The sequence below is a fragment of the Mesoplodon mirus genome (genome assembly GCF_964341445.2).
Source record: "Mesoplodon mirus genome assembly, chromosome: 20".
Classification (NCBI taxonomy): domain Eukaryota; kingdom Metazoa; phylum Chordata; class Mammalia; order Artiodactyla; family Ziphiidae; genus Mesoplodon; species Mesoplodon mirus.
The window spans coordinates 23,554,863-23,567,893 of NC_138996.1; the positions used below are offsets into that span (position 1 = coordinate 23,554,863).

At 39.6% G+C, this 13,031-nt stretch overlaps 1 protein-coding gene across 2 annotated transcripts in view; it reads left to right on the top strand.

Annotated features, from left to right (window-relative positions):
• The first annotated feature begins 10,226 nt into the window (after positions 1-10,226).
• Positions 10,227-13,031, top strand: part of MICU3 (mitochondrial calcium uptake family member 3) — a 91,960-nt gene continuing 89,155 nt past the window's right edge. Inside the window, exon 1 of one of the 2 annotated variants that reach the window (XM_082608654.1) lies at positions 10,227-10,628. In XM_082608654.1, coding sequence (XP_082464780.1) covers positions 10,242-10,628 — 387 coding nt within the window. In that variant the 5' untranslated portion in view covers positions 10,227-10,241. The remainder of the gene's footprint in view (positions 10,629-13,031) is intronic. The other variant, XM_082608653.1, reaches the window with a different exon arrangement.

Here is a 13,031-nt window from a genome sequence, read left to right on the forward strand (position 1 = left end):
TACGGTATTTGTCTTTCTCTTTCTGACTTACTTCACTCTGTATGACAGAAAATGTGAGTGATCTTGATGGGGAATAAAATGCAGCTCAGTAGATACTGCGGGGCTGTCAGGACACCACGAAAGTACTGACGCTGAATATATTTGACTGAAGCTCTTCCTGCAAACAAGGCTATAAGTTTCTAGCTGGCAATGAAATTGTGACATGAGTTCAAGGACAAGGAGCTGAGTCAAGTGAATGAAACAGAAAGGAACTGGATTCGGAGTAGTTTGCTGACACAAAAAGCCAATAAAAAGAACAGTTCTTCTCTGAGAATTGCATCACCCATAAAACTGCATGTACCAGTGCTTCCCTGGTGGCGCAGTGGTTGAGGGTCCGCCTGGCGATGCAGGGGACACGGGTTCGTGCCCCGGTCCGGGAAGATCCCTCATGCCGCAGAGCGGCTGGGCCCGTGAGCCATGGCCGCTGAGCCTGCGCTTGTGCTCCGCAACGGGAGAGGCCACAACAGTGAGTAGGCCTGCGTACAGCAAAACAAAACAAAACAAAACAAAAAACTGCATGTTCCAGAATATACAACCAAAAAGACACAATTGCAACAGTAAATAAACTTTATGTAGATTTTTTAAAATAAGAGGTGAAAGGTTCAGACAGCAGTCTTTTATGATTGACTTCAGTAAACACAGACCCACTATGAGTTCCTCAAAGTTATCAATATAATAAATTGTACGTATCTCTAATGAGCTGTTACAATTGAAATGTATTTTTCAGGGCAATCATTTTAAACTAGTAGTTTCTTGACTTGGGTTTCTGAATTTTGAACAATTTAATTCATATCTTTAGTATCCCAAAGAATTTCTATTCATGTTAAATTTGCATGAATTCTAGGTAATTTTAGAAAAACAAATATTTGCCTTTCATTCAAAAAATGCATCAGTTCTTACTATATAACAAGTACAGTCTGTGTTTGTTAAATGGCAAAACACCATCTCCATCTTTCTGCCACTTACTGTCTAATTGGCTGATACAAACAAGTAGAGGAGAACATGATAATGGTGGTGCTAAGATGGGGAAGTTCAAGGTATTTTGTAGAAAGCAGGTAGCAGGGTAGATTAAATCATCCTTGGAACAGAAGAAACATTTAGGAAAATTTGTATCTAAGCAGAGTCCTGTTAGGGAGGGGAAGCAGACAGAATTCAGACTAGGACATTCCTCCTGGTAGGTTTCCTCCCCTAAAATACACGTCTTGGATTAGATTATCTCCATGGCTCCATTCAACCTGACATTTTTATGATTCTCTATTCAAATATCAAGGCAAAATTTAATTGGAAAATAGAATTCAGTAACTTTGCTTTATAGACTGATTTTCACAAACCTATTTCTTCAAATTACTTAAATTCTTCATCCCTTAAAGCTAGAGATTTAAAGAAGATAAGGACAGTTCTAATTATGAAGCTCAAATACTGATATTTTAGCAAAACAAATATGTAGATAAAGATATTTTATGTACATGAGGTTCCAACTTCTGAAGTTCTCAAACACAGCACAGTATTTCTCTAGATGTATCTGCAAGCTCCCATTGTTATATAAATGCTACATAATTTATAATTTTTGACTAACATAATCCATTTATAGTATACATAAACTGTCTTTCAAAGTATCTTATTTTTTACTAATATCACATTTAAAATTCAACTAAATTTCAGTACAAAGCTGCAGAGTGGTATTACCAACTTTAAGACCTCTCTCTGGTTTCACATCTCTAACTGCCTGGTGGCCTCTTCCAGTTGGATGTTATAGCAGTCATACATAATTATCAGAGAAAGATTAGAAGGAAATTTAATTTTAATCTACAGAATGGAAATTTTTAAAAAAGGAATATTTATCCCATGTCCTGAAATCCATTTCTCATTTGTTTCCAGTTTTAAGAGACTTAAGATGATGAATTACTCTGTTAGTTCAACTTTTAGCTCTTCCTCCTTTATTTGATTCATTATCAGTCTGAGAAAGCACATAGTTTGGATAATGACCTTGAGTTTCATATATGGGTTTCATCACTGTTTGATGTTCCTCTTTATTTAAAATTCATTTTAGGGATGAACTCTTCACAGGCACATAGGTGTTTAATAAGTAAGTCAGTGTAATTATTATATTTAACCATAGCCAAGAGTACAATGATTAATTCTGGATATCATAGAACACAAGCCTCCATTACATAGATTTTGATCAAAGCATATGCCCCGAAACAAATGCTACATGCAATAAAATTCTAATCAAACATGGTTTCCTTGTATAACACTGGAAGGATGAAGGAACAGACCTCCTTATTCTTGAATAATTTGTTCAAGGAGCCCCCGGCACCTGCATGACGATGTTAGAGAAACTCGTTTAGTGGTATTCTATAAAGTCTTGTCATCAAGTGAAAGGTTCACTTTACTTCCCTTGATGTGGTGGTCTGAGGTTTACAGGTTCCTGAACATAAGATTTGACATGATCCTGAAAAAATGGCAAACATTTTCAAAGCACAAGAGTTTTGATATGCTTCAGTTGCCAAGAAACTTATGAACACCCCTATTTTCAGACTTTTTGCTTTTAGATCAGTCTCTAGTGTTTGAGGCAAACTGATTTATTCTAACATAAAAAGATATTGCATAGTAACCAAAACCACTTGATTATTACTTTGGCTTAAAATGAACATCTTCCTGTGAACAAAACCCCTGAATTTTAAATGTAATAAATTCAAGTATTGTTTAGATGTATTATATTGCTATGTTTTAAATAACATTTTAATCAAACCTAAAAATTAATATTAGCATAAAGCAAGACCTAATCACCTGGCAATATCAAATGAAGTTGGTCCCTATTGGGTGTCAGTTTTTAATGCAACACTTTTTAACTAGGTAGCTGCAGGCTCAGCTCTAGAATAGTCCCCACCTGGTCCTGGTTAGTCAGTTGCACCCATCTAGACCTGAGATGATTCCTTAATTCCAAGTCTTTGGAAAAACAAATATAATTAATTGGAAAGAATAAAAATAAAGGGAGAAGGGTAGGGGGGAAGGGATAGTTAGGGAGTTTGGGATTCACATGTATACACTGCTGTATTTAAAATGGATAATCAAGGGCTTCCCTGGTGGCGCAGTGGTTGAGAGTCCGCCTGGCGATGCAGGGGACGCGGGTTCGTGCCCCGGGCTGGGAAGATCCCACATGCCGCAGAGCGGCTGGGCCCGTGAGCCATGGCCTTTGAGCCTGCGCGTCCGGAGCCTGTGCTCCGCAACGGGAGAGGCCACAACAGTGAGAGGCCCGCGTAATGCAAAAAAAAAAAAAAAAAAAAAATGGATAATCAACAAGGACCAACTGTATAGCACAGGGAAACTCTGCTCAATAATATATAACAACCTAAATGGGAAAAGAATTTGAAAAAGAATAGATACATGTATATGTATAACTGAATCACTTTGCTGTACACCTGAAACTATCACAACATTTTCAATCAACTACACTCCAATATAAAATAGAAAGTTAGAAAAAAAAGAATAAAAAATTTCCATAGTATCATCTGTATGCAGGTTGACTGAAAATAATTAACGACCCCAAGAAGAGAGGGAAGGTTGTTAACCCTCTTCTTGACTAAAGGATGGGTAAATTCATTTTGCCATTTGTGGCTAAAGGCAGGTCCTGATCTTTTTTGGCTTAGTTTTATGTCCTTCTTATTCTGTTTCCTTCTGGAATCAAACAGTGGTCTTCAAGAGCTCCCAAACTCTCTAATGAATATGGTAATCTTTAAGTAGTCATGTGGTGCAGCCTGCTTGCTCAAGCTCAGTAGAGCTGATTGTTAAATTTTCAGGCATTTAGTGAGCCAAGTTGTAAGAGACATTTTAAAAATTAAGTTACATAAATTTACAATTAGATAAATTATATTAAAATCAAAGGTAATAAGTACTAAAAACTTATCACTCCCCCAATTTTTTTACTATTCCTGTTACCTCTTTTGTATGTGTATCATGCAAATTTTATATAATGATGTGCTACTGTGAATCTTTTCACAACTCTGCAGTCAGTAATGTCATGTTGGTAGCTTGACATCAGCTGTGGTGGGAGTATATACACCATGGAAATCTGTAAACACTACAAATAAGGACTCCCCTGTCTCCTACCCCAGAACCAGCTGTTAAACATTTACCAGCACACCACTGGTGCCTGCCCACCGAGCCTTCTAAGAGAAGCTATTCTTCGTATTTCCCAGAAACTGTTCCTCCATATGACTCCACCCCTTTCATCCCAGGCACAGCTGATTGGCCTTAGAGTAAGAAACTAACAAAGATAGAAAACATCTGTAGGGTAGACCAAGCCAACACTCTATCTTTAGGTTCTGAACTAAGACTCATAGAGACTGGTGGGATTAGCAGCCAAGTCATGTTCACACCAGTATGTTAGAATGAATGTCCTTGAACTCTTACTATGTGGGTCTCTAGATCTAACCTGGTTACCATAGTTTCTTAGATCTCATAGTACCACTGTTCCTGGATTTGATATGGCTTTTATCCATAAAATAACTCTTTTATTTGAGCTAATGCAATTCTATTCTACTCCTTGCATATTAATGCGTTTCAAGAAAAACTTTTAAATTCTTAGTGTCTGATTGCAATATAGAAACTACGTAGATACAGGGCAGAATATCGAGGCTGAAGCCCAGATTGTGTGACCCAGATGAAATTTTTAAATTCTTTTCCTCATCAGAAAAAATTAAAGATGTGTACATTTTCGTGATTTTTAAGCCCTAAGATTCTACAGAGATGCTTCAGGCCTGGCTCTGGGTGTTTAAAGAGTGGCTTTAAGTGGACAGGATCTGGATCCCCTCCTGTTTTCAACTAGAGACACTCTGCTGTTGTTTACTGGGAATTCTGGACCTTGTCTGAAAATTTTGCTCAGCGCAGTGTTCTGGGTAACACACGCCAATCAGTTGGAGTTGGCAAGAAATGAGACTGGTTTGCCATCCCACTAAATTTCTGCACATATGTACATGGACTTACCTTATGCTATGCTTGATTTCTCTAATGGTTCCCTCTTGGTGCTGAGCTTTCCATCTGTTCTGAAGGCTGCCCTTCTGTTTGATTACCTGCCCTTAAAGCAATTTCCCATCCAACACCTGACAGTCTGGGGTTAGAGCCAGAGACAAGGGTATATACTGGTTGCACTAGGTCTTACCACCAGATACCTACTGGGTCTGTCCATATGGACATTTCACAGGAGAAAGTGCTACAAGTCAAAGAAGATGAAACACTAGGTTGCTGCTTAAAATACCAAGTTCCTTTTGGTCTTTCCTTACTAAATAAGGAAAATAGCTAATGAGCAGCTTCTTAAGGATTTTCAGGTACTAGAAGACTTTTTAAGATGCTCCCTCATTAAATCTCTTTAGGCTATATCAACATTATCTACCTTTTCTGTTAGTTTCCAACTCTTCAATTAATTTTTGCTCTTAACTCTTTACAAGCTCTATACATTCCTTTTAAGTCACATAGTTCAGAACTGAGCAAGTTATAACACTACAGTAAATAACACATCATATAAGAACATTAGGAAGAAAATCTATTTTTTATTTTATATAAACTTTTAATTGAAGTATGACATGCATTAAAAAATATACAAATTGTAAATGGATAGCTCCAGGAATTTCCAGAGTGAATACACTTGTTTAACCAGCACCCATATCAAGAAACAGAACATGAACAGAACTCTAGACCCCTCTTTTCCCACTTCTAGTCACTACCCTCTACCCAAAGAAACCACTATTATGATTTTTGACATCACATGTATGTATATATATACATATATATATATAGTTTTTGAACATTATAAATAGAATAATACAATTCTTTTGTGTCTGCCTTCTTTGATCCACATGATTGCATGTAGTTGCATTTCAGTAATTTTCATTGCTATATAGCATTCAATTGTGTGAATATAACACAATTTAAAAAAAATCCAGGGCACTATTGATGAACTTATGAATAGTTTCTGGCCAGTTAAAAATATTTCTCTATATGTCTTTTGGTGTACATAAGTATTCATTTCTGTTGAGTATTTCACCTAGGATTGAAATTGATGGGTCATAGGGCATGCATATGCTAAACTCTAGTAGTGACTGCAAACAGTTTTATAAAGATGACATTGTTTTGTCACCCAAATATCATGCTTGCATAATAGATGATCAATATATTATTACTCTGAGGCTATTCTTCCCAGAAGACAGCTTCTGATGGGCATGGAAACTTTAATCGCTATCAGGCATGGAAACAGAATATGACAATTGAGAAAGGGCTCACATGTTTCAGGCAGGTGGCTTTGCTGTTCCTTGTTTCCCAAATACATAGGAAAAGAGGTCCTGGCTACCAAATGGAGGGTAAGGGCAATAACAAGAATTAAACAGTGAGACACTGTCAGCAAAGACCCTGGAAATTATATAAAATCAGAAATTATAGAAATCAGATTGGACAGATATAATGGTCAGAGCAAGATTATCACTGGTCTTGAAGTTAGATAGTTAAATGTGTATGGCAGCTTGGTGGTGTCACCAGTGAGATATGTAAGAATGAACTGGCAGCTTGGTGGTGTCACCAGTGAGATATGTAAGAATGAATGGAAGGTATCAAGGTCAAATCACTGAACTTTGTCCATGGAGCATGCTGGAATTTGTCAGAGCACAAAAAGAACCAGATGGAAGTGTATTGTTTTAAGGCTCTAAATGTAGCAGGATTATGCCTCTTATTACTATGTAAGAGGATGGCTTCAAATCACAAAATCACAAAATTTGTTTCTGAATCAGCCCTTGTCCGTGACCGCAACTTTTTCTTGCCAACATCTTGCTTGCTCATTTTGCCCGTCCATTTGCATTAATTGCCTTTTAGGATGTGTTGCTTATTTTATCAACTTCTTTAGCATCAGATGAGTTACTTTATTTCCTTGTCTCCTGATTCACATTCCCATCTTGCCTCTCCCCCTCCCCCTCATTACAATAATAAATTCCTTTCTTCATTTAATAAGCATTTGTTGAAGTCCTACTATGTGCCATCATTTGAGCCAAATAGATGATCTGACTTCATGAAGCTTAGAAGAATTTGCTTTGACTAAGGGAAGAGGGCAGAGTGCAAACCATTGTCAACTTGTCGTTGGGAGTGGGAGCTAGTCAAAATAGAAGACGATCTGTTTTCTCAGCTCCTACGATAAATTGGTTTCCATGGCTCTGGATGCTGGGGAATAAAGTTCCAGACTCCTAGTGGCTGGCACTCTGAAGACAAAAGTCCAAGAAAAGGCTGCAACCCCCCAGAACACACCTTTCCCATCATTTTCTCTTTAGATTTTGCCAATTGTCCCCCAAGGAAAACAGCACTGAAGATGGGGACAACTTTCCCAAGAGAGAAGTGGCTTGCTTCAGCCTTACTCTTTGGCTGGTAGCCTCCCTCTGTTAGAATTGAGTAGACCTGTGGGTGGGGAGGCTCATGTGCCCTGATGTAGGGCCTCAGAGATAATTTCTCCTTTTCCAACTAATCAAGATTCTGGTGCTCAGAGTGAGTACAACTAGATAAGCAGGACTTTTTTTAATAGAAGATTTGTTAAACAGGAAATTTGTGCCTAGGCATGACACATATTACACTTAAATTTCACATTTTCAAAATTTAAAAGTCACTCATTTATTTGCTATTTTAAAAGTATTAAAAGGTTAAAATAATTAGGTCATGGGGTGGGATTTTAATTGGAAAGAATAAAGCAATTGTAGGGCAATTATGTGTTTTGAGAAGGGAAATGACGTGAAAAATGCTATGAAGGAAGTATCTATATTCGCTTTACTAATATGCTTGGAGCATTTTGGTTAATTAGGATCATGGGTTCAGGGGGTGATCATCTATTCAATTCCATTATTTTGTAGGAAACTGTGGCCTCCAAAGCATTATAGGTTATGCAGTTAAGATGTAGCAAAATCAAGAGTCCAGATTTGCCTTCTACTTGATCACTCCACTGATGCTTTCCTGAAAAACTGTCTGGCTTAATTCCTGCTGTTGTAAATATTTTTAAATGCTTTAGAGCACTTCTTTTTACTTAGACCATAGTGAACATAAGTCAAATTTTTTTGAAGGTGCAGGCTCTCCCTGTATATTAGGGACATTTTTTGGATATTATTAATAGTAGAATTGAAATAAAAGATGAAAGAAATTAGGCTAAATCTATATCGATCTAACATTATTACCTGTAATTTCAAAAAATTTTCCAAATTCCTAATATCACGTTTTTTAAAAAAAAATAATTTTTCCCTCTGAAAATTAAACTCAAAATATACAGGTAATAAAGGAATAGAGTTATTTTCATGTAGCTATAGTTACAGAGCATCAGAAGTGAGAAGAAAATAATAACCATTCTTAAGGAAATTTAGCTTTTAGAAGAGAGGTACTGAGGAAAGTTAGAATAACTTCTGCATGTTGAGAGACCTTTTATCCCAAGCTTTCTGAGTACTTGGCGAACCTAAACCCAGCACCTCTCATGGCAGAACTTGGTTTCTAGCCAAAGAAATGGCTTGCAGGAGCTACATTAAATTTTTTTTTAAACTGGAGAGAAATTATATAGATAGATATGTGAAATCATCTTAGATGGATAATTTCTATCATTTTCTTTAATTGTAATACCTTATTGTATTACCTCCCTAATTCTTTTTAAGCTACTCAGCTTTTAATATGCAGCTAATAAAAATTCATCAGTCTGTCCAAGAATTCTGCTATTAGGCCATGTCAGAAATTTATGAGAAAATCCGGAAATTGTATTCAGCTCGAAGTAAACAGTGCCAGAAGAAGAACTGTGTTGTAGATCCAGAGAATAAATGCTTCTGTGGGAATTTTCCAGAATTCAGAGAAGACAGAAATTGAAGGAATCTTGGTGATGAAACAAGGAGCCACCACTGAGTCTTCCTTGAGGCACTGGTTATATGAAACCAACAGGCTGAAAGTAAAAGAAATACAGAGGTGGCATCCTAAAATAGACACATTTTGTTCATGTTATAGAGGCTTTTTCTGTTTATCACTTTTAGTGGCTTTAAGAAAGGAAAATTCCATTAGCCTATATTAAAACAAGATGTAACTGAGGTGTATCTGATAGATTACTTATAGGCAAGGGGTTAGTGAGGAGTGGCAATAGCAGGACCTGGGCCAGAAAATCTCATTTTGTTTGCCTCTGAAAGCCCTCAGTTTTCATAAGACTTGCCAGGATCTAATCCCCTTGTGACCGCAGCCCATTTGAGACTAATAAATTTAGTTGTGCACATCCCTAGACCCAGAATATTTTAAGGGCTCCTGGAAACATTCCAGAATATAAAGACCAAAGCTAGGTAACTAAGTTACCAAAACTGGGTTCAGGGTCAGGAAACTGATAAGAATAGCATAAACACTTTCTCATAAAGTGTAGCAAACAAACAAGTATAGGAATAACAAAAATAAAAAATGGCACAATACACGTACCGATTATTTATATCAACAACTTCCCCCAAAAGTAAGACAGTTCTGTTTTATTGAATTAAGTCACGCCGCTGGTATGGTAAAGTTTTTTAAACATATTAACGGTAACTAAAAAACAGCATTAGCCTTCCCCCATCAAAAGACCAGAAGCTGTCATGTAGTCAAAAAAAATCCTTTTACTTAATTTTCTATATTTATGACTCGAGCCAAATTTTTATATCTCATTTTTGTTGTACACCTGAAGATACCGTTCCAAATTATTCCCGACCTCGTATCAGAAGATCAGGATACCGTTAGGGGATGTGACTTTCTTAGAGGGGCATTACCGATGATTCGAGACCCACCCAGCAAAGCAGAGGCGAAGGGTCACGTTAGCGGAGGGGCGCCCGACACCCCCGCCCCCGAGGGCTCGGCTCAGCTCCGCCGACCTGGCTGTCGCCTGCGGTGTTGTGTTCTCGCGCAGTCAGGTGTCGCCCGGGGGAGGCGCAGTTATTTATGACCGCGGAGTTGGGCTGGGAACGCGGGGCCGAGGGGCAGCTGGTTGCGCCCCCTCCTCCCCAGGCTCTCCCCAGCCAGAGACCCCCGGTTCCGCAGCTGAAGGCCACCCGGAGGGGACCCCAGGCCGCGCAATCGTAGGGGTCGCTCTCGGACAGCAGCGAACCTCAGCGCACCAACTTCTCGCGAGGTTTCGGGCCCCGCTCCACCGCTTCGTCCGCCCCCTCCTATCTCCTGTGCGGGCAGCTCCCGCTATGGCTGCGCTGCGGAGGCTTCTGCGGCCGCCGCCTCGGCTCCCGCCTCCGCCCTCGCCTTCCCATCCCTTCCCTGGGCCGTGCGGGCGGCCTGCGGGCATAGCCCCGGGCCCTCCCGGCCGGCCCTTCTGCCGGGAGGAGGAGGAGGGGGCTGTGGCTGAGGCGGCTTGGAGGCGGCGGCGGCGCTGGGGGGAGCTGAGCATCGCGGCCGCGGCCGGCGGGGGTCTGGTCGGCCTGGTGTGCTACCAGCTGTATGGGGACCCCAGGGCCGACTCCGCGCGGGCGCCCGCCCCCTGGCTCCCCTCCAAGAGCGCGGCCGCAGAGCCGGAGGAACCGCCCCGCGGCCGGGGGCTGCTTCCCATCCCGGTCGCCGCTGCCAAGGAGACGGTATGTGCGTGAGCACCTGCGCGCGCCCGGCCGGCCCGCAGGTGACTCTCGGGGTTAGGACCGCCAGGTGTTACACCTGAGCGCTGGGAGGGACGGTGTGACAGCCGTGCAGGGCGCGCGTGAGACCGGACGTTGGGGGTTGTCGCAGTGTGACTCTGCGGCTACAGATCGGGACGTCCTGTGAGCGAGACAGAAATCTAATAGGCCAGGCAGCCCCGGGTCTGTTCACCCAGGTGTTGGGAAGACGTACATGATGCATCACGTCTTGATGCATCACATCAGGATCTTAAAGGTTGCTGCAGTCATCACCTATCTACCAAAACCCAAACCCACGACAAAATAAAACCAAAAAGCGACGCAGAAGAAGTCAAAGGCATGACAGGGAGAAAGTGGAGGGCCGCATATGTGAGAGAAAGGACTCCCAGGCAGGGCCATGCAACAACAAATGATGGAGGAGGTCCAGTGCAGTAGGAGGGCACCGAAGGAGGGTCTGAGGTCCCAGAAGCCTCGACATTATTGTATGGAAGTTTATTAGTCCCAAGAAAGGAAGTGCCCAAACTGTGTAGCCTGCCTATCATAGGTCAGAAAGAATGAATGAAGATGTCACCAGATTGGAAAAGAAAAAAAATTATTCAAAAAGTATATTTCTCTAATTTTTCCCCCCACTAAAGCCACCTAGGGACAGTGAGACGATGGAAAGTAGGGAACTGAATGAAGCTAACTCCTGCAGAAGAACTTCAGATGACAATGTTCAAGTCTCATTATGTAGTTGATAATATAAGGTAAAGGTGAGTGTAAGGCAAGAGTGAGTGAAGGGGCCTGAAGTTTTTGTCTTATCAGTATATTTAATAGTCATGTATGACTAGGAAATCATCTAGGGAAATTTTTCTTGCAAGACAAGAAGAGTGTGAGGGGCTTAGATGACAGTACTTTGGAAAAGAGGCAGCTATTCTGTTTCTAACTTTAATAAGATTTATATACCCTTTATTCTTTGACCAAATACGCAATGGTGATCTGATGTAAGTGCATCAGTTCTTTTGGAGATTGTTGTTGTATTTAGGGCAGGGAATCTATTTTATCGACCTTCTAGCAGCACGTACATAGCATAAAGTATTTTTATACAATGAATACTTAAAATACTAGCAAATACCCTCAACCTTCATCCCCCAAACACACACACACACACACACACACACACACACACACACACACACACACACACACACACACACACACACACACACACACACATTAAGCTTATGTCCTGATTGACCAAGTCAGAACTTTTAATCAACCATAGTTATCTGGGAACAGATTAGGATGGTAGTGAACGTTCACATGGTATTTTCTTTCCTTCTTTTTTAAAATTCATTTTACTTTTGAAGTTGAGAGACAGTATCATGCAGTTTTTGAAAGACCACGCTCAGAAAGCTAGGACTCTGGCTCTACCATTTCCTAGATGTATCATTACTTAATCTCTCAATGCCTGTTTCCTCATCTGTAAATGAGGTTAATAGTGTCTTCCTCATAGAGTTATGAGAGTTAAGTGAGTTACTATATTTAAAGGAGTTTGAATGGCACCCCTAGCAGGTAGTGAGCATTCAGTAAATTGGTTTTATTTTTATTTTATTCATTTGTTTACCTATTTATTGTCTATTTATTTAATTACATTATTATTGCGTGGTGTTTATAAGAATTGCTGTACATTGTTTTAAAAGTCAAATAATACTGAAATCATCTCTTACCCTTGCCAAGTCTCTAGTAGTATATCCTGATCATTATTCCTTTTTGTATTTTACCTTTCCCCCCACTGAAAACTTTTATAATCTTCTTTTTATCCCTGGTGTTTGAAAACTTCACAATAAGGAGCTTTGGTGTGGGCAGTTTTTCATTTATTGTGCCTTATACTCGAGGGTCCTTTCAATATGGAAATTCACGTCTGAAAGTTCTCTATACTTTTCTTGTATTATTTCTTGGACAGTTTCTTCTCTATTTTCTTTTTTTGGAATCTCTATTAGTCTGAAGTTACACCTCCTGACAGATCCTAATTTAATTCAATTTTTAATCTTTCTTAAATTCTAACTTTTTAATCTTTTTGTTTGTTTTTATCAGAGATATCCTTGACTTTATCTTCCACCCTTCCTATTAAGTATTTTATTTCAGCTATTCTAATTTTTTAATTCAAAGAACTATTTTTGTGTTCTCTGATGTTCATGTGTTCATTGTATTTTGTTTTATGGCTGCTAAATTTCTCTTTTTATTATAAGGGTGTTAATTATAGGGTTTTTAAAAATTGTCTTCTACCCCATGTATTGTGTGGTTTCTTCCAGGTTTTTTTTTTTTTTTTTTAATTCCTGTTTGATTTTCTAAGCTCTCACTTTCATTTTGGAGGTTTTCCTCACT